The sequence below is a fragment of the Biomphalaria glabrata genome, chromosome 17, assembly GCF_947242115.1.
Source record: "Biomphalaria glabrata chromosome 17, xgBioGlab47.1, whole genome shotgun sequence".
Lineage (NCBI taxonomy): Eukaryota > Metazoa > Mollusca > Gastropoda > Planorbidae > Biomphalaria > Biomphalaria glabrata.
This window is the reverse complement of record NC_074727.1, coordinates 7314991-7340878: the sequence shown is the minus strand read 5'-3', so window position 1 is coordinate 7340878 and position 25888 is coordinate 7314991. Positions and strand designations below refer to the sequence as shown.

General features: G+C 34.6%; 1 protein-coding gene across 3 annotated transcripts; it reads left to right on the top strand.

The window, feature by feature from the left end:
- Window positions 1-6085: 6085 nt before the first annotated feature.
- Window positions 6086-24621, top strand: LOC106055323 (protein tyrosine phosphatase type IVA 2-like). Of its 3 annotated transcripts, none has more exons than XM_056015116.1 (6): window positions 6086-6246; window positions 18638-18830; window positions 19373-20013; window positions 20383-20475; window positions 21119-21324; window positions 21846-24621. In XM_056015116.1, exons 3-6 carry the CDS (start codon window positions 19909-19911, stop codon window positions 21967-21969), a joined length of 528 nt encoding a protein of 175 aa, XP_055871091.1. In that variant the 5' UTR covers window positions 6086-6246; window positions 18638-18830; window positions 19373-19908; the 3' UTR covers window positions 21970-24621. The 3 variants fall into 3 exon arrangements, with proteins under 3 accessions (XP_055871091.1, XP_055871093.1, XP_055871092.1); XM_056015118.1 differs by lacking the exon at window positions 6086-6246 and adding an exon at window positions 13887-13904; XM_056015117.1 differs by lacking the exon at window positions 6086-6246 and adding an exon at window positions 16795-17041.
- Window positions 24622-25888: the final 1267 nt, after the last annotated feature.

The window sequence follows — 25888 nt, the reverse complement described above, 5'->3', positions numbered from 1 at the left end:
AAAATTAATTGCCGAGGGTAGACGGAAAAAAGAAAAAAACAACTGATTCTACCACAGGTGGACAATGGTTATGCCTGTGCTCAGTGTGGCATAATATGTAGGTCACAGCTGGGGCTGAGTAGCCACTGGAAACAGCATTCCTCATAAGTCTTCGGAATCAAAGACAAGCCTATCATTTTTGTAGAATAGTTTGTAGCTTCTGTAAATGCATGAAATGCCATCACAAATGACACAAGTCCTCTGTGAGTTTGATCATAGTTTGATGGATTATAAACATCTTACTTCTTTGCCTTATATTAAATGGTCCTTCTGTTTGTTCCACTAGGTACTTGCGTTTATCTAAATATCATTGATATATGGTAACATGTCATCAAAATAAAAACTAGAATCTCTGCAACTGGTTTACAAGTCAGAAGTCATCAATAACACTTGCCATTAAAAAAAACAACAACAATTTAGATTACTGATTAGTCAAATTAGTGACTGATTATTCGATTCATTTAGGCCTATAATTTTTTTTATGTGAAGTTTTATAAATCTATTCCATGACAAAAACCCTGGCTAGATTTAGATCTACTGGTCTAGACATCTAGATCTAACTAGAATTAAACTAGAAAACTGAATTAGAGAAGTAGCTTTCTGGATCTAGATCTAGAACTAGAATCTATATATTACTAATATTAGATCTAGTTGCGTCAAACGCTTAATTTTTGGTTGTTGTTTTTAATAAATGCACATAAAATACATTGTATTTTGGCAATAAAAATACCCAGTTGGTAGTCAAGTAATTCTAATAATTAATTAACGAATGACTCTATCAGTATTTGTTTTAGATCTATCAGATTCATATGACTTATTATTTATACTTATTTTATATCATTCGTCCAAGAAAATCTAGCTCTAGATCTATTTCATTTTAGATTAGGCTATAGTTTTTTTGTTTTTTTTTTGTCATTTTATTTAGGCTACAATATTATCAAGATTAACTTTTTCTTTGTTTCCCACGAGACGTGTATGCCTATAGCCTAGTCCTTTCGATAATAAAAAAAACGATTAGAAATGCGTAGCTTGGAGTGTCAAAACTGTATTAGGCCTCCTATTTTTATTTCGTGCAATTTAGTATATCGTAACAAATACGCATTTAGCGGAACGGTAGACAGGTCTTCATCCAGATTTAGTGTAAATAAACCAAACACAGAAACACTGAAAGATTGTATTTTCGGAATTTAGATTCTATTTTTTGGAAAATAAGTGGCATTTTATAGGGTGATCGAAAAAAATAACTTTTGTGACGATCTCTTATTCAGGGAAATTGTATCTATTTTATCAGATAGTCAGAAAATGGATAAAGTTTTTACAGATCTAATAAAATATAGTGTGGGGAAGTTTTACTCTCAATGAAGGTCAATCCAAGTGGCTCTCTGAGTAAATTTCTTCTTTGGTATCCTCATCGATTTTTCAAATTGGTATGGTGCGCGAAAATAGATGCGCGACGGCACTTCGACTCTCTTTGTCTTTGTAAAAAACTCGAAGCTGGTGTTCCATTAGTATAGTTCCATGTATTAATCTACTAATTAGATATTAAATATAAAAAGGGGGGGATAGTGAATAAGAAAATCTTTGGACTAACTGATCCGTATCTGCGCTAAAGTTGAAAGTTTGTAAGAAAATGAAATGGACAAAAGTCGCATAGAAGTTGAAAGGGAGGGGTAAAAAATGGGTCTGGGGTGTCGGTCTGTACGGGGAGGTCATTCAATCTAGAGCGCAGGGCAGACATGTACCTTGTATCACTAGCGGATCCAGAGCTTTGGACTGGGGGAGGCGATTTTTTCCCAAACCCTTACCCTAACCCTAACGCACAGTAATCCCTAACCCTAAGCATAAACGCGCGTACAGCATATATATATATATATATATATATATATATATATATATATATATTATATATATATATATATATTAGAATAAAAAAATAAAGCATGTTTCTCAACCTTCGTCGAAAGAAAAAAAAAGCCATGTTGAGGACTTTCTCTTGACAGCTAAGGGGTCTGGGGGAGCGCTGTAAACTGTCCCAGTGGGGTCCGGTGACGCCAAAAGCGTTTTCTTGTATTCTTCACTGCAGAAACGCATTCTTCTGTCATCTACAACTCATTATTCATCCTATTAAAAAAGGACCTTTTGAATAGGGTTTTACTTGAAAAATATTCTAATATGCATGTACAGGCCCTTACTACAATGCATGATATAAAGATCGGTTAAAATATCAATAACAAGTTTTAATTATATAGATATTCAATTGATTCTAATAACAAGTTTTGATTTCTACAAATAAATGGGACCGCCCCGCCACTCGAAAGTTTATGGTGTGGGGTGGGGGCGGTAATGATGCCATCCCCACCTCCCCATCCCACCAAATCGGCCAACATGCTAGAGTTGGGGGGGGGGGCGAAAGAATCTATAAATAGGTTAAATATAAATAATTAGTGTATGCTATTAACATAAATAATAAATTCGTATACAGATTGTGTGATTTCTTTACTAAAATTCGTCCGCCAGCCGCCTTCGGTCGGCCGAGTGGGGGATCGCCCCTGACCCCGCCTCCAGATCCTCCAGTGTGTTTTAGGGACTTCTGATTACATCTCTACCTGGTGTTTACATAGGTTCTTTTGACAACTGAAACCTTTTTGTGGTGTCTCACAATGTAAAGTTGGCAGGCCTTTGACCCCCGCCTTCATTCAGGTATCAACTGAGCTTGGTAGTCCAGACTTGGTATCCCAGACTACCTTAGTTAGAGAGCAGTTGTGCTGTTTACTGATAAATATATAAGTGTACTAACTATGTTTGTCATTTCACTATAATAATTGTATGAGTGTTATGGTGTGTGTGTGTTTCTATGGTGACGATGAGAAGTTAGAAAGTGGTTAGAGGCTGTGCAGTGTGAATGATGCAAGATACCTGGCATTGTCATAAGCGGCCTGGGCAGGCCCGACGACTACCAGAGTGAAAAGACGTGTATTTGCAGTGAGTTAGATTTTATTCAAAATAACATTTTATATTTAATTCATGCCATGTTAAGTTGAATTTGTCTATATGTTAGTGAAAGATCTATTTAGTTTTGTCACAACGAAGTTATTCAAGGTATTTCAAGTTTTACAAGTTAATATAATGCGCCTACAGTGGTTTAGTTGTCTAAGAGCAGTTTGGTGCTACACGTCAACGACCTTCAATAAAAATGAAATGTAATAAATGAGTGATAAAGCGCTGAGTATCTGAACCGATGGTACCTGGTATCTGAACCGATGTTATCTGAACCGATGTTATCTAACCGATGGCATCTGGTATCTGAACCGATGGTATCTAAACCGATGGCATCTAAACCGATTGTATTTGGTTTCTGAACCGATGGTATCTGAATATCTGAACTGATGTATCAAAACCGATGGCATCTGGTATCTGAACCAATGATAGGCTATATATACCGATGGCATCTGGTATCTGCAGATGGTATCTAAACCGATAGTATATGGTATCTGAACCGATGGTTTCTGAACTGATGGTATCTAAACCGATGTTATCTGAACCGATGGCATTTGGTATCTGAACCGATGGTAGGCTATCTATACCAACGGCATCTGGTATCTGAAAAGATGGTATCTAAACCGATAGTATCTGAACCGATGGTTTCTGAACTGATGGTATTTAAACCGATTGTATCTGAACCGATGTTATCTAAACCGATGGTATCTGAACATAGAGGCTCTGAAAACACATTGCAACATTAAATATTTGCTAAATTACTGCGTTAACTATACAAGTTAAACAGAAATCAACTAGATCATTTATAGTTCTAGATTGAAAGTTAATTGTGAATAGCTCAAGAAGTTTGATAAAACGTTTCAAATTGAAATACAGGCTGGTTCAGATTTATTTTTAAAGAAGATATGTTCAATATTTGACTGTTTATTTTTTTTAGAAGCTACCGAAATATAAATAGCAGCTATTAGTTTTGTGATATGTCTGTCAGTCCGTCCATCTCGTTTAGATCGCAAAATCTAGGAAAGATATTGAAAATACGATATCATGATATTTTAAATCTTCTAAAAGTTCTGAAAGCGAAACTGTATTTTTTTTAATTTAACGATGCAAGAAGTTTATATATATAAATAGTCCTACACCATTTTTACAGCTATTCACTATTAAAAGAAAAGGATTGCCTTTAGTGTGTATATAAGTTAAATATATTATATTCTTTAAAAAAAACAACAACTAATAATGAGTAGGCTATTATATATAGTGTTTTATTCTATAGAACTAAGTATACACAATGTCTCTTGATACAGTCAAATAGTATCGGCAACACTTTTGATTTGTATATGTCACTTTTTTGTGTGTGTTGGCAACGACCTAGTTGTGCTTGTTGATAGTGATAGTTAGTAGTTCATAGTTTCTAATAATCATGGTGAAATATGGTGAAAATTTTCAAAACAAATGTTCTCCCCCCCCCCCCTCATGGGATCCAAAGGCAGACCCCAAATGCGATGGATTGTTGATGTGGATGTAGATCTACAACAGCTTGGGGTTAGGGCGCGGAGTGATCTGGATGGAGGAAGTGCACATACACTTAGACTAAATAGACTAATTAAAAAAGCATCGCATATCACTCGAACGCAGCTACCATCTCTTGAAGAGCTTTTTCATGAAAGATGCCTTTCCAAAACACTCACGATTCTTAAAGACAACCTGCACCCACTGTTACATCAGATCTGAACGAAGTGGTCGTCTCCTTTCCATGAGGACTAAAACAGATTTAAAAACTCCTTTATCCCACTTTCGGTCAGAGTTTTACAAGATCATCTGTCGTCATCGAGAAGTACATAGAAGTCCAATTCATAAACCGCTGGTTGTGAATGTGTATGTGTTTCGTGTGTGAATGTTGTACGAATTTTTCATCCATATTGTTATTGTACAGTAGTTACGCTGATGTTGTCAATTGTAGTCAAACTGAATTTCCATTTGACTGGATCAATAAAAATTATCTTATCTTATTAAATGGGATCAAATAAACGATTACAATTAATAAAACCGAACTGATACAGCTTTTTATTTAGAAAACAAAATACCAAGATAAATGGGGACGGGAATATGTACGAAGAACCAACTTTATGTTGTTGATGGGGTGCCCGGGGGGGGGGGGAAGGAGGATAAGTAAAAGTGCTACTAAAATTAACCAAAACGTTAGAGCGTGTATGTGTCGGGGTCGCATTATGAAGCGGGTCTTTCCAAATCAACTCAAAGGACTATGTTGGAGAAATTACGTTTGGCATGTGAAAAACAAAACCAATTGGAGGTTCCAGAGAACGAAAGAAAGAGAGAGAGAGAGAGAGAGAAATATAAAGCGGGCCGTGAAATTTCATTGTAACACACAAATCCACGGGCTAAAAATATGTTAGGTTGTTCCTTAAAATGAGGCCCGTTTATTAAAATAAAAAAAAAAGAAGAGAATGTTTCGGCCATAATAAACAATTTAAAGCCTGGGAACAGTTCAACGGTCGTTGCCGGTGCGTACTGCAAGCATTATAATTAATTTATAATATAGACTATAGATTCGATCTAATACCTCTCACAAAGAACTACACACCCAGTCAAGGACTTCTAAATTTGGCTACCCAGATTAGTTAAGCAATAAAATGAGAAAGTGCACAAATTACGATATCTCCTAAATATAGAATCTAGCTTAGACATATTGTCCGTTCTCATGCACAGAAGAGACATATAGACCCAGTTGTGAAATAGGCCCGAGTGAATTGGTTACCTCATGGTTATACATGTATACATATCATAGACATATATGTTACATATACAGAAGCAATACCTGTATGCCAGATTAGATTGTTTTTATAGATTAATATTTTACAAAAATATTTTAACATTGTTTGGACAAGACGAATGCTTATGATTTGTAAAATAAATAAATAATCTGTGCATAGATCTAATTATCAAGCACAATTTAGATCTATCTATAGCTTAAACGAATTGGTATAGTAATCTCGAACTGTTCTTAATGTACAGCTTTAATTTGATGAAAATTCTGGCAATATTTTTTTTTTCACATTCCGGAACTAATGACGTCAAAGTTAGCCATTTTTTCCACAGCATTGTGAAAGTGGTATTCATAATTTTACTTCTTCTCGAAGAGAAGACATCTGCATCATATTGTGTGTACAATCAATGAGCAAATTCATACTGGTGAGTACAATAAAAAAAATGTAAAGTGTAATAAATCTAGGCTAGATTATCAAGTCTATAGAATTATCCAGAAAATCTAGAATCAGCTAGATTCTAGATAAAACTAGACTAAATAATTAAAATATTTTATTTTAATAATTATTTTAATAAAATAAAATTATGAATTATTATGAAAATCCAAAAGAATTATAAAAAGATAGATCTAGTGGCTCTAGTCTAGTCACTAGCCTAGGAGACGAATGGTTGACTAGAGTAACTTACATTTTCAATTTTCAATGATCTCAATTGAACAAGTTAGGGCAGGGATGTGATTGTAAAATAAAAAAATTATCTTTCAATCTTTGTCTTTGAAAAAACAATTTTTCGTTAGTACATCATTAAAATACTTTGAAAGAACTTTCAATGGTGTATAAATTATGAATGTAGGTTAAATAGTTAGAAAGTTATGATTTTTTTTGTGGCGTTTTGACCTAACATAGGTTGGTCGACATGGAACAATGATGATGAGAGCGTCTAGCCCGCGAGACACCCCCCCCCCGCTCAAAATGGTAAAAAGTTGGAATTGAGTTGCGTAGACGATAGATCTACTTATTAAATAAGAAATTTAATAGTAGATAAGTAGATCTAGTATTTGTAGTAAATTTCTAGCTCACAATTCTGATTTCATTTATATTTATGAACTTCACTTGTTTAGAATGTAAATATTGATGAAATAAACAATTATCGGGTCTAGAGCTACAAGAAATGTCAAGGGGTGTGGACAAAATGGCAGCTTTGTGATGGCAGAAAATAACCAAATATTTAAAAAGTGGGATCAAAATCGTCTGAAACAATATTTTTCAAATAAATTAAACTCTTTAAAAGCTTTTTAGACCTATAAATAATTGCTATATCTACCAACCTAGGCAAGATTTAAGTCTTAAAATAGTTAAAATAAAAATCCCATAGGGAGCAGTGCAAATTTATATAATCGATAACAATTGAAGAAATAAAGTTATCATGATAAAACTTGGCAGAAATATGGCCAGATATATTTTCTATTAGTACAAAAAAAAATCAGCTTTTAAAATGTTACCTGAAATGAGTATCAGTAAAAAGAAAAATACATATACTTTCAAGTAAAAAAAAAGTGTTCCTCAATATAAAATGTATCCATATTCACCTCTTATAGACACAATTACTATGGATTTAAAATCATAATCGATTTCAATTAAGGCCTATGTACAGAAAGTAAGAAAAAAATGATCTCAAAATTTGATGCCATTTTTTAACTTCCGGTCTTACAGATTTTCACATATCTAAACAAGTTAAACTTGATTGACTTGAATTTGAAGTTAACTAGTCTAGAGACACTAGAGTCGACTAGACTCTAGTTAAGACAGTTAAGTCTAGTTAGTAAGGCTTTAACTTTAAGCTCAGTCTCCAACATTTTTTATGTTAGAATTTCTATAACTATAAATATATCTCACTATACTCAGTGATAATTAGACCTAGTCCTAGAATAGGTAAAAAAAATGATTGTATTTAATAATTTATGAACTCCTCGTCTATTGTATTATTACTAAAATTAGATTTATATTTTAGATCTATAGTAAAGGCGAAGTTGGATCGCATTAAGCCTGTTGGCAGCAATTTTCACTTTTGGATTTTTATAGCACCGTAACGGTCTGACCTATGAAAAAAACTGATGGTACCTCTGAATTCCTCGTCCTTTTGTCTATAAAAATAATCCTGATTTAATGTATCACTAGACTTAGTTAAAATTAAATATGAGATCAAAGAGGTTTAGGACTGTAGGGTGGGTATCACCAAGCGTACTTTTCCTCGATCAGATTTTCCCCCCGTTAGTAAGCTCGATCGAGTTGATGGAAGGCTCGAGTAGACAAAAAAAAATATATCTAAAACATGTTTAAATCTTTAATTTTCACTATGAGGTTAATGAAATCATTTTCTTTTTACTCCTGCGCAAGAACACTATCCATTGCCACCTTTCCCATGCTCCACAACTTCAAATAGTCTCTTTTTAGCTGTTGAACCATTAGACTTAAAATAGCCTTAAGCCAATTACTAATCATTACCCATTACCTTCACTACCGGGTAGTAAAAAATAATAATTCCACACCTCTTGAGTTTGACCTCATCATGAACTTAGCCTTTACAAGGAAAAGGAAATAGTATGTGTCGGAAGTAAAGAAAAAAGGTGCATGCGCAGTAGCAATAAAGTAGTAATTTGGTAAACATTCAAATAAAAAAGTTTTAGCAATACAAAGTGAACCGATCGAATCTCTATACAAATCGGGGCTGTTCGAACTTTGCACTTTACACTAGACTCTAGTCTAGATCGAGATCTAATTTGAATTTTAAGTAGGTTGATGGTTCCCCTTCAAGAAACGAACATCTTAACTTAAGAAATTAGATTTAGATTCTAGATCTATATTAATTTCTTTTTACACCATGTCAAGACAGACTGGCCTTTTTTTTTTCCCTATTTTCCCTTGCCATGCTCCATATCACCCATCTCTGCTTGGAAACTGTTACAAATAACTGTAAACTGTAAAATGCTATAACCACTAGTAGATCTAGGATCTTATCTTAGAATATGAAGAATTGGTTGATTTGAAGTGACTAGTTTTTCCATAACCGTCGAAATAATGGTGAATTTTAACAAATACAGTGGAATGTTTAATAAGGTTATATCTAGAGAACTCTTAGACCCTAGAGCCCTAGATTATTCTAAATTTATTGAATTCTATTGGGTTACCAGGTGTTTGCAAAAGGAGGCCATGTCCTCTCACTTGTTTACTGAATTTACTCTATCAAATCAAACTAATTTAATACTTCCTATCTTTTGGTTGAAATACAAACACTCCCTCAACCTATAGATCTAATTGATATTTTAGATTAAAAGATGTAAACCTTCACTGCACTCGATAGTGACCCATAATACGTAGCATCAAACAATCATCATTGTGTCCTCGTTGTTGTGTTTATTAATTACAATTTGTAGTGAAGATGTCAGCTAACAATAGTGACTCAATAGTCATAGTGCTAGTAGTAAAATAAAGAGATGTGAAATATCTGATCAAACGAAGACTTTTCAAAAGTTAAGTTAGGTTTTTTGTTTCTGGAAAATGTCACCACATCCAATGCATTCTTCATGTGTTCGTGTATTTAAGAAAAACAACTTACATACATGTATACCTTATTTAGTTATTTTGTTTTAGACACAGAGACCTTAAAATATAATTATAGATTTAGACTGAATATCTGGTCACAGCATTTTTATTTTTAATGTTTTGTACCTAGGCACATAGCATTTTCAATTTCAGACATTTTTGATTGTCCACAGTTCCATCTTAGTGCTAATTATTACATTCTGTTTAGCAGCTAGAATATAATTAGCTTATAGGTTACACGTTAATATTGTTTGGTGTCTCTAAAAAAAAAAGAGATCATTGTGTGTCTGGCAAATTTTTTCTCTTTTGTTTAAATGTGTGTAAACAAACTATTTGTGTGTGTGTGGAAGAGACATACAATGAGGAATTACAGCAAAGCCATGACACAACACATTGTGTACAATGGAGAAAAAAGGAGTTGAATCTAGGTCATCAATTATGTTAAATACTTGTTTTGGTATACAAATCCAAAAGCAATGTTGGGCATGGAAATAACAATGGATTCTCTTGCTGTATGAAAAATAATTCTAAAGCAAGAATTATTATTATTTAAAATGTATATTTTATATGCTCTAGTTTAACCAAGCATCTATTAAAAAAAAAAAGGGGGTGGTTGAAAGTATAGTGGTGGAAATCTAAAAATTTTAGTTTCTTTTTTTTTTTTTTTAAAGGCAAAAAATACACATACACCCACTCTGTCAAAAAAAAAATAGAGATTTTTAAATGAATTTTTTTTTTTTCAGACAAATCTGTTTTTATTATTTTTCCATTTTTAGAATCAGTCTATTTACTTAGATTTATATAGTTCTAAAGAAAAAACTAGTGAGACTTAAAGTCTTAAGTCTAGAGCTAGTTCAAGACAATCCATCTTCTGCTTAGATACCGATTGATTTGATCTAGATTTTATTGAAAACAAATGATTATGATAGCATTTTATCATCATAAATCTCCTGGAAGCAAAACAAAATTTACAGTTAGCACCTAAACTTGGATAATTGACTTAAATCTATTCTAGTGAGATGTGCTAAAGCCAGGGGGGGGGCCTCCTTGGGCTGTAGTGCCACTAGATCATATAACTGATGTATATTTTGAAAGTCCAGTGTGGAAGTGACCTAGACTTACACCTGGAGATCCACAACTGTTTGTTAGCAACAAAGTGTGGTACTTAAGGAAGGCTTAAGGTTAAACTGAAATTAATCTGCTAAATATGTAAATCTCCCCCCTCCAAAGCATTTCTCCTTGTAGCTGCTTATTATACAGACTGCTTAGCAAGGGCAAGAGAAGAAAGTTGTCAAAGTTTTCCATCTAAAGTAAAAACAATAGTGCCTTGCATTCATTTGTGTGTATGAGTGTAGTAATTATTAGCAACATTATTTAAAGAAAATACTAAATATAATTAATTTCTGCTTAATCCAAATAGAATTCCACAACTTCTTATTTAGCCAACATGGCGGTTCACAAACACTGGTTTGGAAAATTTCCTAACATTTTTGCCAACTCTATACCCATCACAGAAAGCTTAGCCTATATCTATTTAATCCTCGTTAGTATTTCTTTAATTAATTCAAGGAAGTTTCGTAAATCAAAGTATAAGACCATTTCTGCTATTCATTCACTGTCACACTTACAGCCATGTTCATATGTTTCCCATGTCTACTTTAGTCACATATAGACTCTAGGCTGGTATTTCACACATTGATGATGGGGGGGGGGGGGGAGTGTTTTCTCTGATGGAGTAATTGAAGTTGGGATGCTGTCTGGAATATAGGGTCTTGGACCTGAGGAACAGTCGCTCTTTGTTTTATAAATGTCTGGTAGTGTGTTGTTTGACAAATAAATGCAGATGTTGAGGCCAAATATTATTTTACTGGTGCCCACAAGCCCACATTGTTGTCTTGAAATGCAAATTGTCCAGTAAACTGTTTAAGTAGGTCAGCAAAGAGAAAAAAAATGTAGTTTTCTGGACATCCAGTAAAAATTCTAATAATTATTGAGACATGAATAGTTCTTGTGCAAAAAAAATACCTTGGCTAGCAGAACAAAAAAATCTTAAGGATAATTGGAGGAAGGGTAAAAAGTCAGTGCAGCATCTTTAAAAGGCTGACAGAAAAAAAACAAAATACGAGGGTTCAATGATTAGTGTTTGGTAAGCACCCTGTACACCCTGTCATGTTAGTTTGTTGTAATGATACTGTAACTTATACCAATTTACTTCTATTTTATATTGTTGAATTTCACTTCTGTGTTTTTTATACATATAAATACAGGTCAGCTCATCTTGTGAGACATAAATTATTTGTTTGATAAACATAAGGTGTACTATAACAGTATTAGATGATTTAGATTAAGACTTAACTGTTTTATAGCTTTCGTGTACAGACAGCATATCATTTTTCCTATTCTCTAGCTTTTAGTTGACAACACATTCCACACTGTATGGCGAATTTGTTTTACGGGACTAGCTTACCAGTGCTAGAGCGACCCAGAGGGCTCGGTGGTTATTGGTGAACATTCAATGAAACTTACTTCCCTTTGGAGGGAGGAAGCAAATGTTTGTACAAGTTCCAAATAAGCGTCATAGTTGTGCAAAACATTGGCCCTGGTCCTGACATTGTTGTGTACCACTTAAGAGATCTACATGTCGACTTTTTTTTTCCTTCGGTGTACACTGTTCGTACATTGCGTGAATTGTTTCCCATGATGGACAAAAAAAGGGGAGGGGGGGTGTACTACAAGATTATGTCGGTCAGTGTGAGATTGTTTACTTAGTAGATATCACATATCTTTTTGTTTCTTTTTAATTGAAAACATTATTACATAAGGAAGCCATTATATATATATTTAATAAAAAAAAATTTCTGTGATTATTATTGTTTTGCATTAGGAGAATACCAGTTGGGCACATTTTATGAATTACGTTAAGTCATCTGAACATACAATATGTGTAAAGCTTTTCCATGATGGACAAAAAAATAAATTAGTGGCTCAAGATTGACTTTATGTATGTCTTTAGTCCAATGAAGGCCTGCCTGTTGCTCGGTTTGATTTCAGACATTTATGGTGGCTTGTGCACGTTATAAACAGTCGCTGGACCCACTCAACCCCCATGTCAATTGTATGCACCAACCGTATTTATTTTGCGTACACACGTGATGGCCATGTATGTTAATGAAGTCTCTGATTGATCCGCCTTGCTCATTGTTTTAGCGTTGTAGAATTTATAATAAATATATTTTTTTAAAAGCATTTTCTCGTTCAATATTTGTGGGGTTTGTATGAATTTTAAAATGGGGGCTAAGACTTCACTTGGTCCTGTATAGCAACTGGAAATGAACTTTCGTTCTCGTGGTTTAGACATGATCTCCAATGTCTTATGCATAGAAGGCGTAGAAGAAGGGAAGGGATAGATCAAATCTGTATAGCTTTGTCTGCAACGCTGTGCGTTTGGCGTCTGCGAAGCCTTTGACTTGTAGAAAAATAAGGCATTCACCACAGGATTCTAATCAATAGTGGTCTGTCTCGAGGTTTTTTTTTTTTAAACAGGAAAAATCCTTATTGTAATGTAGCGGGTCTCGGCCGTGTGCAATGTTACGTTCGCCTCCTGGATGCTTGGAATATAGAGATTAGAGGGCGGGTCATCGAAGTCTCTTGAGAGTGAAAAGATTAGACCCCACCCTAACCCTCTCATTTATGTAGTAGACCTAGCTCTGTTGTAGCATTATTCCATTAGGATGTGTGTTTTTTAAATGTCTTCTCTTTTGGTTTAAGGCAGAACATGGCAGTCACGTGATGTTGGTTGGTGGGTCGTAAGTTCATTCACCTCAATAATGCGATGTTTTGATCACTGTCTTTTCAAAACTGTTTCCCGGTGTTGATGTAGCATTGGTGTGTGTGGGGTTGAACACCGTTGGTTTTGTTGGCTCCGTGTCTGTCATAAGTGTCACTAAACATCTGCGCTTTGCAGTGTACGGCGCTTGCAGTGAGACTAGTATTACGTATATCTGGGGAGTTGTATATCCATTTTTTCTATTTCGCTAACGGGTATAAAGAAGCTTGTGCGACCCGGTCCCTTCTCTAGTAAACGGACATACAATGAAAGATACCGTAGACTAAGTCTTACAATAGTTGAGCTTCATAACTACATATTACATATTTTCTGATTATTGGACAAAGATACCGTAGACAAAGTCTTACAATAGCTTGAGCTACATAACTACACATTACATATTTTCTGATTATTGGACGTTGTTGGAGGATGTTTTTAAGCACGGGTCGTTGAGATCTGTAGACGTCCTTGACAGTTTTGGCTGTCATCCTTTCCTTTATCTTGATTGAACAAGTTGCACGGAACAGGATCTAGACAGGCGTTTGTAGTAGATATCTCTTGTAGCCGAAACAGAATTAACACAGATTATTAAGTATGTGGCACAGAGGAGGGAGAAAACTCAGCCGCTTGGATTAGATCCAGCTAATGTTATCGAGGTGAGTTTGATTTCCGACCTACGTGTATGCTCATTGTAAGTGTTCGTATTGTGGAATATTAAATGGCAAGGACGTGGGCCAACCACACGTAGATATGTGCCAGTCTGACAGAGTCAGGTTTGAATATCTTTTGTAGAATTGTACATTTTTAGGACCCACAGTTGTTCTGGTGAAAAGTAGTTGTACATCGGGCTTTCAATCGCCCAAAATAACAGTCGTGTTTCTTAGGCCTACGTGTGAATGCATGCTGTTTAGATTTAGTATTTCACCATCTGTCATCTCTGCCTGTGGTCCCTTCTGGGGCATAGGCCACCAACCAGCTTCCTCCAGGCATCTCGGTTGTGGGCGTGTCTCTCCAACTGTCCCAATGTCTTGCCCATCTGCTTCCAAATCCTGGGCCGTCCCCTCTTTCCTTGGGGGTTCCAGGTTAGGGTTTGCCTTGTTATGCATCCAACATATCACGGCAGATTTAGTATTTGGCATGAGCTTAATGATTGGTCAGAAAGATGCTTATTTAAAAAAAAAACATTTTAAGAAGCAGGTGGGCCTACTTTTGACTTCACTGAAATATCACTCTTTACAAAACAAAGCTATTGTTTGGTCTCGGTATTTACTCGGGCATATTTATACTGTCACACGTACACAATAAAAAAAAATTCCATAGCTTGCTTTTTTTGTTCTGTGACGTCAATTCGTTCAACACGGCCTGTTCATGTTAGGTAATCTTCGCCCCTAAGTGTCCTCAGTACTTGCTTTCCCGTCCTTTAGTTTTAGCCTTCTGGCTAGACTTTCACAATACATTCGTATGTACGTGCTAGGATCTGTGCCAATCACATTTGACCAATTCTAATCAAAATTTTCCCACATTGTTATTAAGTTTCCCTTTCTCTCCAACTGTAAGTGTTCTAACTTAGCGCGCGGTTTCTGTTGTGTCCAGTCTCATTTCAGAGCTCCGTGAAACAGTTGAACTTTAGATCTCCATCGGAATTTAAACAGTCGTTTTTGCCATCACTTCGAAACAGTATCTTGGGAAATAGAGCTTATGGCGGTGAGGACGGGAAGGGGTTGGCATGCTGTACATTAATGCATGCAAAAATAATTAGATCTAAAGGTTTTGTTGGATGCTCTTTTTAGTACAAGACCTTAACCTAGAGGAGAGGAGATTTATTGCCAAATGTATTTTTTTGTTTGTTTGTACCGTTCAGGTGGCTATTTTAATCATTAAATACTTGAGGGTGGTGGTGGTTATAGAATGGAATAAAAAAAAAAGTCTATGTGATTCTTTTCTCATATAGGACTAAGTTGTCTGTAACCCTTAGCCTAAGAACTAGTTCTGTTTTTTTTGTTTTGTTTTAACCAATGCTCCGTCTCGTACAGACGTGTAATCGCTTCTACAAACACGTGTGAACGCCGAACACACGGGTTTAGAAAGGCTGCGCCTGCTCTTGTCACTGTGTGTGTGTGTTGGATTGAAGTGTACTAGTCTGGAAAACCACGTGTCAATAGCGTTCTTACACGCGACGCCTGTCTGGAAGTTAGGCTACATCGGCACACTGGATCAGCCCGTGTCCTGCCCGATGAAGGGTAACGCACTTGTACTTTACCCCACCCCCTCTTCACCCACGGCCTCCCACGCTGTGTTAAGTGTACTATTGTCATTCTGTAGAGATTTAATTCATTACCCTAGGCCAGCTTCGGAATCGACGGGCAGGTGATCGTATCACATGCGCAGACAATTTAGCCGGCTGGAATGTCTTGAAGTTGTTAGTCTCTAACTAAAGTTATTGAATTTTAGGGAATAGTTTTTGCTTGCGTGGTAAATATTTTTCAGTTAAACTTTTAATGATAGCCAGCCTCACACACCCGGCGCTCCATTGGTCTTGAATGGGTCCATTCCAAAATCCAACACTTATCTGACCTGTGTGCTTATGTTTTGATCAAAATTATTTGAATTAAAAGTTTACAATATTTGTCACTCGAATATTTCGTATATACAGGCATTTACTCTGTTGATGGCTCATCAGAATTAGACTAAAATAATGTCTCATTGAATGCATAGCTTAACAAAACTTCAGCACTTATTCGATTCACTGCTGCAGCTAACATTTCAAAATCTGTCCATCTCCCCCCCCTCCTTTTTTCCCCCTGCCAACACACCAGGAAATGAAAAGAATTGTGTTATCAAGAATTCATGGACTAACTTTTAGTTAACGCGAATGCACGGCAATGATTGATTATAGCTCTTTCGATGTGCATGTCTGTAAATCATGCTTGCGTTAGTCTACATGCCTATTTAAGTAATTTTAGGTCAGAAGTGGGACAGGTAGAATGCTTCATTGTTCTTGCTGAGAAGGTCAGACACCCCGCCCTTTCTTTGTGTACAGTACAGTTGCCACATTTTTTAAAATTCTTTTTACTAGGCCAAAAGAAGAAAGAAAAAAAAGGTCGTCTGCGTTGCTTACTACACTAGACACTCCTCGTGTTTTCTTGTGTCCCTCATTGATTTCTCGTCTCAACGCAACACGTTAGGCCTGTTGGGCAATATGGTTTCATTCCTTCTCTAGGCTTTTTTTTCCTCCATAGGCGCAGTTTTGAATAAATCTACTCTAGATCTAAGTGCTTCGTGAATTCCACGCTGCACTTGAATGATTTTTTATGGGGGGTGGGGGTGCGTTGTAACTAAAAGAATTTCTAGTGACCTAGATATACGTCCTCAACGTGCTGTGTGGTTTAAACACGGCGTGTTGTGCAGAGCCAAGCTTGACGGCAGGGCTACAGCTGGTCACGAGTGGTCAGCTGTGTGACGTATGGGAATGGGTTTACCCAAGCATAGTCTCGTTCACCCACTGAACTCTTAGCTTCAAAGGTCGCAACAGATAAAGCGCCTAGGCCTCCAACACGGGTCACCATAATCGAACACATTCTGTGGCGCATTTTTGAAGTGATGTGTGTTGTCAACCAGATCTAGCTTACACTAGTTTAAGGCAAGGCTATCGCGCACTAAGCTTCTAAACGTGGATCTTAATAACACCTAGGAAAGAAAGTGTTCTTTTTTTTTCTTCTTTGATTGGATACGTTGCTGAGAATTAGATCTAACATTTGATATCTAGATCTATTTATAAATCTAGCTAGTGAAGGTAATTACACAAGTTTAAGATACATGTATAACTAGTCAACATGTAATACAGTAGACGGCTATATTGACTACATAAATATTGTGGGGTGTTTTATTAATTATATTGAGTTTTAGGCATGTAGATTGAGTCTGTCGAATAATCTGGTATTTCAAACTTAAATCTGAAAAAAAAAAGCTTTCTTACTTAACTTAATGTTATATTCATATAGATCAATATTAACTTTGTAACTCTTTGTTTAGATAGCTTATAAAGGAGAATGCTAAATGTAATTTAACAAGGTGTCAAATCTTTAAATATACTATGCCTGAGGTGTATTCTAAGGATAGAGACAATTGTCTAGTCAGCTTTGATCTGTTAAAACAGATCTAACTGGTACTGATGAATATGATATGACACATTTTACTTTTCACAGTTACATCTTGAGGCTAGTTTTTGAAACAGGCTTGTGACACTTGTGGGTATTAAACAGAAAACAATGTACCAACCTTGTAAGCTTGTTTGCTCATGAATTATTTACTTCCCTCATGCTAATTAGACATGTAAAAGCTGCACACCTAATGCAGACAATACCTTATTAAATATAACAGTCAAAGTGCTTTAAAAAAACTTAACATTTCCACATTTGTTATTCCAAAATTTGTTACATACTATGGATTTAAAAAAAAGCTTTAACACAAGTTGTGCATTTGAGAGGTAATAGTAATACTTAAATCTAATTATCATTCACAGAAGCTGTACATAGGCAACTGTTTTGAGTCTAGTTATGTTTTCTTTGTACATTTCAAAAAGTCGTTATAGTAAATTTATTATATTCAGAACACTTTTGTTTGTTAATTGTATAGTTTAGAAATTCTGTGGGTAAATATAAAAGCCATGTCATTGTAAGTGTAAGAGGGTTATATTCTTTAAACTCTTTGATTCTATGATTCAAACCAAACCCATTATTTACATGAATGTTTATTTTCACTCCTTTTATTGAGAATGTTTAGAAGTGAATTCTGACAGATTAGCAATGATGCCCAAGTGTCAATATTATGGTATACTTGAATATGAAAGCAGACTGTTTGGAAAGCATGACAGTACAAATACTTTTCAGATCAATATTCTTGAAACTAATTTAAGTAGAATGAAGAAAAAAATTGCACTTTACACTGTTATAAACTTGGTTTCTGAGATCTGCAGGTAGCCTGTAATAACTGCTCCAGAGCAGTGACATTTAAGAATCACACAAAACCAGATCACCTTGTGCCTTGAGCAACACTGTTCCTTGTAAACATTGTATTGGAATTTTATGACCTTGCATATCTGGGAGAAAGGGCACGAGAAATAGCTTTTTTTTTTTTTAAAGACGTATGATGAAACACATTTTAATTTTTGAGTGATCATTTATAGTTTGAAAGTTTACAGCCCTTGTGAAAGAAATGCTAAAAAAAATAATTAACTTATTCTTAACAAAATATGCAAGTCCTTAAAAAAAAGTTTTTAAAGGGTAATTCAAATGTAAAACCTTTTCTTGTTCAATTTTTTCTTGTAAAGGAAAAGATTTTTTTTTCCAGATAGATTTGCCATATGACTTTTTTTCTCTTTTCATTTTAGTTTTTCGGTGAGTTTGGCCACACCTTTATGGAGTTTGTCACTAACAGCGGAGATTATTGCCAGGCACAACACTTCCCACGCGAGGAGTAAGACCTCTGCCTGCCAAGAGAGCAGAGTGTCTTGCTAAAACTGTATCACTTTTTATATACCTTGGACTCTTGCTAAATAGCCCTATCTGGAATACTAATCGAAGGTGAGTGTTTGTTTAGCAAACAAGTGTAAATACACAGCTGCAATGGACTCTGAAATTAGATTTTCTTTGCTGATGGATAGTATTAATTGTACATTGCTCTTTGGGTGCATTTAGGTAAAAGTAAATACACAATTAGCTCTAGTTATATCTCTTTCCCATCTACAATACATAACTGATTGTGCCTATTTCTATAGTTGATAAAGTATCTGGAACATTATCTTTATTATTCTACATTAATTACTGTATACGTTTGTTACTATTGTGGCAGTGCGGTTGCTGAGTGGTGAAGTGTTTGGCTTCTGAACCAATGGGGTCCTGGGTTTAAATCCTGGTGAGGGCTTTTGAGTGCACCTAGCTCTCAGTGCCTGGCAATAGATCTGTCTACTGGATGTAGTTTTATATACCTGAGCTTTAAATAATTCATGACATGGTATGTTGGAAGGGAATAATTTTACTTCCATTTTGTTTCTTCTGAAACCTATTGAATTCATTGTGTAATTATTTAATTCTTTGTGTAATTAACTTATTACTATTTATTTCAGATGCTGAAAAAATAATTCATATCTCTTCAAGTAACATTTGAACTGAATTAAAAATATTCATACAGGAGCTCAATTTCTTCAGTCTTAAGGGGTAACACTGGCTCAAAGATGTTGAATTAAATCACACCTCATTATAACCAGTCTTCTGCAACCAGCTTTATAGGGTAAAATATTTTGGCATTTATCTTGGTTTTTACATTCAGTCTTGAAACAAAAGAACATTTTGGAATAGCCAGTGCTTTGTGTGGAAGTTTTCAAAGCTTTGAGTGCCCTTTTTTTTAAACCCTATACCAACTGCCTTTCTCTAAAGGCAAGTACATCTGTGGGAAAAGGATATTGTAGAATCAATAACGAGCACAAGTGGAAACTGTGTATTCTGACACAGAAAAACAAACTTTGCTTTTTTTTGCTGTGTACTTCATTGTAACTTTGAGTGTTCATTCAATAAACTGGATTAATTAGTCGTTGCTGCTCATCTGGAACTAAGAGTTTACAAACAGGAGTTTTTATCTGCGAATGTGAGCTGCCTTACATTCATGATGAAAGCACGCAGGCCAGAACCAGCAGAAATCTGCTTCAAGAACATGAGGTTTCTCATAACTGACAGGCCCACTGATGCCAATTTGGATAAATTTTTGCAGGTAAGCATAGTGTAACTTTTACAAAGTATTAAATCTACAAGATTTGATTAAAGATGTGTTTTAAAAATTTTGAAAGCATATTCAATTAAGATTGATCTTGAACTAGGTTCATTTACCAATTTATAAAGTTTTTAAAGATATTGTAAGATTTACAAACGGTGAGCTTGATTTGTGTACCAAAGTGTTTTTTTCACGCTTCAATGTTTTCCTAAAAAATCACTATAGCTGAGATGCAGGTCCTATGAAAAATATATGTGATTACTTATTGCTTACTTATTACTTATTTATCCAGCCACCCTATTTAAATTATTTTAACATATCAAATTGTTGCATTTAGTCACTAACAGTTAATTTATTTCATTTATATAGGAACTTCAGAAGCATGGTGTTAAAGATGTGGTCAGAGTGTGTGAGCCTACCTACAGTAAAGAGAAACTTGGGGAGAGTGGAATCAGAGTCATGGTTAGTTTAAGAGTACTAGAAATAAAGCTCGTATTTTCATTAGACTTATTTATTTTTATTCCATAGATATTTGCTCTTGAAATCTTGAAGAAAGCTTTCAAATGGTTTAAAATAAATAATCATTTTAGTTGTCTCAGAAAGTATTTAAAAAAGGTTATAGTATTTTCAAATAAATGTTTTTAAGTCATTAAGAAAATAGATTAGACATCAAGATTTTCTTTCTGTCTGTGCATTGTATTTTGTTTATCAAAAATATTGTTTTGATAATGTTATAAATCAGTTTTGACCCCAAACTCAATTTATTGGTTTAATATTATCAACAAGCCGGTGAGCCACGTGTCCACCTGAACCATTGGGACTTATTCTAATAACAAAATCAGAGCAGAACGATATCTATTAACAGAAATAATTTCATGAGAGAAGAATACAAACTTTTAAATAGTTCATTGGATGCACTTTCCATGGTCTTATTTTTTTTCAACCAGGACCATTGAGTAAAGGAGATGTTTAAATAAAAAAAACTTTTTTCTCCCCTGCCCTTAAAGTAGCGTTAAGTTTTCCTCATCCCTAAAAATGTAATATGCAGGAAATGTATTATAAAATTTTAGTGAAATCTACTGTTAACCAACTCTAATTTACTTAGGATTGGGAGTTTGATGATGGCAGTCCACCTCCTCCAGAGATTGTACAAGACTGGTTTAATCTGCTCAAGAATCGTTTTTCTGAAGACCCTGGCTGTTGTGTAGCAGTGCACTGTGTAGCTGGTCTAGGAAGGGCTCCAGTTTTAGTAGCTTTAGCTTTAATGGAGGCTGGCCTTAAATATGAAGATGCTGTGGAAATGATTAGAGAGTGAGTTTTATCTTTTGAAATATTGAGTTAAGAATGTTTTTCATAGTGATAGCAAAACACTTCCAACTCTTTTACATTGTGTGCATATATAATATAAAAATGTGATGATATAGTTCCTCTCTGCAGCTTAACATGTATTTTTACTGAAATATTTAGTCTTGATCCATATACAAACTTATGGAAGCTTCTCACAAAACAAGGCATAATACAACACACACTGTCAAAATCTGATGAAGTAACATGTAGACAAAACTATTTTTACTCTTGCATAAGCCTTTGCCCATTTAATCCATAATAACATAAGTTTCTTGAATTACATACATCTTTTTAATTTCTACAAGTAAAGATTTGAGTTCCAAAAACATTTTTAGTTTACATTGATGTGACTGATAGTTATGACTTGTATTCGGATGCTGTTAAAATTTCATGCTTTTATCCTACCAAGAATTGTATAGGCAGTCCACCTCCTCATTAAAGTAATGAATTAAATGGTTGAATTCTTTTTTTTTGTCCTTATTTAGAAAGAGGCGTGGTGCGATCAACACAAAACAGCTGGCCTATCTAGAGCACTACAGGGCAAAGTCCAGGCTACGTGTGAAGAATGGCCGCAATGGGAGCAGTCATCATGCATGCCACATACTTTAAAGGAAACAGCACTAATTGTAACTGTGATGAGGTCCCGTCCTTTCTGCTGTACATTTCAGATCTTGGTCACTTGATTCTGTTGTTCACCAAATGATGCTCAGTATAAATGAAAGCAGGCTGTAGGGAATTCATAATGGAATCTTAACTTAAAAAAGAGCATAGCCCTACTTGGTAACTTTTGTAAACCCACTCAGCAATACATTTTATACAAATAATAAAAACAATATATTATGAATTTTTTAACTTACTAAGACTATGAAGATTTAAAAAAAGAGCTCAAGTGTATTTTTGTATGAAAACAATCAGAAAATGGTGAAACAAAAAAAAAATCTGTGTAAATTTATAAGGACTTGAACGTGCCTTGTATAAATTCCCACAAGTTCAAGGAGTTTGGTGTATGTAAAATCACGTTTTCATTCCACATGAGGGTGAAGAGGCTAGTTGAGTTTCTCTTCCTTTATGACCGCTACTGTGCTACCTTTTTATTTTTCAATGAGGCGGCTACCTCCTGCATCTTTAAACTTAAGTCTTGTCAGTTAGGAACACCTGACTTGATATTCAGTATTGTTGTGTCTCACTGTAAAAATAAAAATTAAAGAGTTCTGAATAACTATAGTAACTATTTACACTTAACTTCCACAGATGTCATTTACATGAGAATTATGCGTAAGGGTTGAAACACAAAAAGTAGATGTAAAAATGTGAATTTTTTTTTTTTTTGTTAAGCCTTCCTATTATCTTGTTTTCTTTAAACCGTATTGTGATGTGTTTAGCTGAGCACCAATCAATCACTCTGTGTTGTGTGTCTGTGAGAAGAGCATTGTTTTAGTGGTTATTGTTTTGGTTTTGAAAGTTGTGTAATAAGATGGTGTGTTGTGCATTTCTTTATTTCACCAGTGATAAGCTCTTGTAGAGAAAAGTTGAAATTATTAGCTATATATTAGTTAGTGTTAAGGGCTGCTTCCTTGCTTTTTTTATCTTTACAAAAAAAAATGGTGCTTCTGGTCAAATCTTTTTAAACTCATCAACTCATGCTGTATTAAAACAATTTATGAAACATGAATGTACCTTGTTAAGTTAAAGCTACTTCTGTGGTTTTGAGATGTCAACCCTATTCAAATAAAATTGTTGATGTAAAGTCATGCTTAAGTGACTTGACTGCCTTGTAAATCAACTAGTAAGTTAAAACTATGATGTTACACTTGAGTAAGATCTTAAACAAGTTTTATTGCATGACTTTGTTGCTGGCATAGCGATGTACTGATCTATTCTTTGTGTTGTCTTTTGATGTAACAATTTCATTTATCATTGAAAATAAGTAAATTGCATTTTTGTATTCTCTCAGTAGCTTTTAAGTGTACCCTTCCTTGGTTGGAAATCAAAATGACAGGCATAGGTACTAAATGTATTAAGAATCTATAAGAAATTTTGACTTTGCAGGGCTTCTCAAACTTTCCACAATTGAGGATACATCATTTGTGAATATGTTTATAATTGTATCATATGTGTGGGGGTGATACACTGATTGTATTGTTTATCCATGAAGATATATATTTATTAGCACGAGTGTTGACTGCATAGATGTCCCTTGATATTGTACATTGCATCCATAATTAAAGAGATTAACTTGTAGTAACAGTGTATTGGCTGATTATCTAGGAATCAGATTTTAATAAAAATTTATAATATAAACAGCTGTGATTGAAGCTAATCAGATAGTCATGGCAGATGTAGAGCATTCTTGCAGAGTCTGGAGGGGAATGTGCCAGTCCGTGTGCCAGGCATACTGTGGTGTGGTTGTGTGCTATAAAGATAGATCTGTGAGTGACTAATGTAGCTTGGAGTGTTATACAATTTTTTTTTTCATCTCACACTAATGTATTTTGTTGTACAATGAGTATATTATATATATATATATTGTGAATGAAATGCGAATTCTGGTATTGTAAAGCCAGTTGTCCACCTCTAGTGCCCCCTCGCCCCCCTCTCTACCAACCACCTGTTTCACAGAGCCCTTTCCTTTATGTCCCTTACCATACACACAATAGAAAAACATTCAGTGTTCAGAATTAAAAAAGCGATTGAGACAGCACTTACATTTCCCCCCTACTTAACAGTAGTTTTGTTTTAAGTGTGATAACTTAGGTTTCATTTTTTTTTGTTTTGTTCTTTCCCAAGAGTATTGTCTATAATTAGAATTGACTTTGCCCACTTGTAACATACAAATCTTTCTGAAGCATGACAGTTGAAGCTTAGCCCTAGCTGTACATTAAAAGCTAGCTTCAGAAGTGTTTACAAGACAATTTAAACCATTATTCAAGGGGTAATGAAGACAATATCATTTTTTTTTTTTTTGTTAATTAGAATTTATGTATTAAAAATAAAAAGCAAATGTTAGGATTTCAGTTGGTGAAATATTCATTTCCCTTTTTTTTTTCATCTTTTTTTTTTTCTTTTAATATTTAAAGACAGCTTATTTTTCCTTTTTTTTTTTTTTTTTTTGTTGAGTTTTATGATTTGGTGGAGGAAGTTGGACAGATGGAACTTATGAAGGATTTGGTGTCCTCTGTATAAAAAAAAAATACCCCAATGTGCTGGTGTTTTAACTTCTGATGCATTTTAAATGAAATAAAAACTTCCATTAGAATATAATTTTTTTGTTTTTGTTCCTTTTGTGAACTGTTATTCTTTAAATCACTTCTGAGACATCTTTCCAGACTTGTATCATGGATGGCTGCCATGTTGTGTTGTATGTGCTCTGGACGGATGTCTCCATGGGCCTGGATTTGAATCATCCCTCCAGCTGGTCTGTGGGAGGTTTGGGCTAGGGTATATATAATTTTAAATTCTGAAGGACCATCAGAATATTCAAAAACAAAACATGACTCGGGTATTTCAGGCAATGCTTTTAAATAGAGAGACGACATAACAAAACCATTTGTTAGCCTTTAGCTATCCCTTAGTCTGTTGGGACACCATGCAAGAGTTGTCAGTCATACTCCATTCCTCTTTGTCCGTTCTTTTAAACCATAGATACCCAGTTGAAGAATGAAACACAGACATTTAATTTAAATATTGAACTTAACTTGGTTTGACTTTATTTGAAGGCCTATTGGTAGAAAAAAAAAATCACTTTTTCTACAGCTAGCAGATTGCAGCTTAAATATTGTTGTATATTATCACTTCTTAAATTATGCTTAATAGTAAATTGGAAATGGTTTATAACTTTGGGGGGAGTATGGGAAACTATTTGAGACCTATACTAAGGCTCATTAGAATGGATATAAGAAGATTTTGGTTTGTACATTAAACTGTTTATTATATGGAATGCATGAATCAATAAAATCAACTTCCAATGGTTTTAGCATACAATACCATGCTAATTTACCCCACCCTTAATTTTTTAGCAGCCCCCGAAAGAGGAAAAGACACTATTAGTTTGTGTGAAATGTCTGTCTGTCCGTCCCGTTTAGATCTCGTAAACTAGAAAAGATAGTGAAAATCCGACATTATAATATTTTAGTCCATTCAAAGTTCTGATGCAACCGCTACTTTTTCTTTTCTAGAAGCGAAAAATCTAATTTTCAAATCATTCAAGCAGTTTTTTCATAAAAATACACCACTTTTACAACTATTCACTATTAATAGTAACAAACACGGGAGGCTCTTTAGTAGGGGAGATGACTATTTACCATATTTTAACACATTTATGCAAATGGTTTTAGACTTTTTGTAAAAAAACATTTTTACATTTGTATTGCTATGTTATGTAAGTTCTGTCCAACAAACTACTAAATTTACCCAAAATAATGTTTACTTTTTTTAAGAGAAAAAAAATTTGAACATTTGTACTAGGTCGTTGCTTAATTTAGAAAATTTAGCTCGGATGCCTCAGGTCCATAGACTTCATTATTAGTTT

What these genes read in the sequence shown, in the direction of transcription:
- LOC106055323 (XM_056015116.1), top strand. Translation starts at nt 19,909, where the DNA reads ATGATGAAAGCACGCAGGCCAGAACCAGCAGAAATCTGCTTCAAGAAC. An exon ending in ATTTGGATAAATTTTTGCAG is followed by an intron (nt 20,014 to 20,382) that starts GTAAGCATAGTG and finishes TCATTTATATAG; the next exon opens with GAACTTCAGAAGCATGGTGT. An exon ending in AGAGTGGAATCAGAGTCATG is followed by an intron (nt 20,476 to 21,118) that starts GTTAGTTTAAGA and finishes TAATTTACTTAG; the next exon opens with GATTGGGAGTTTGATGATGG.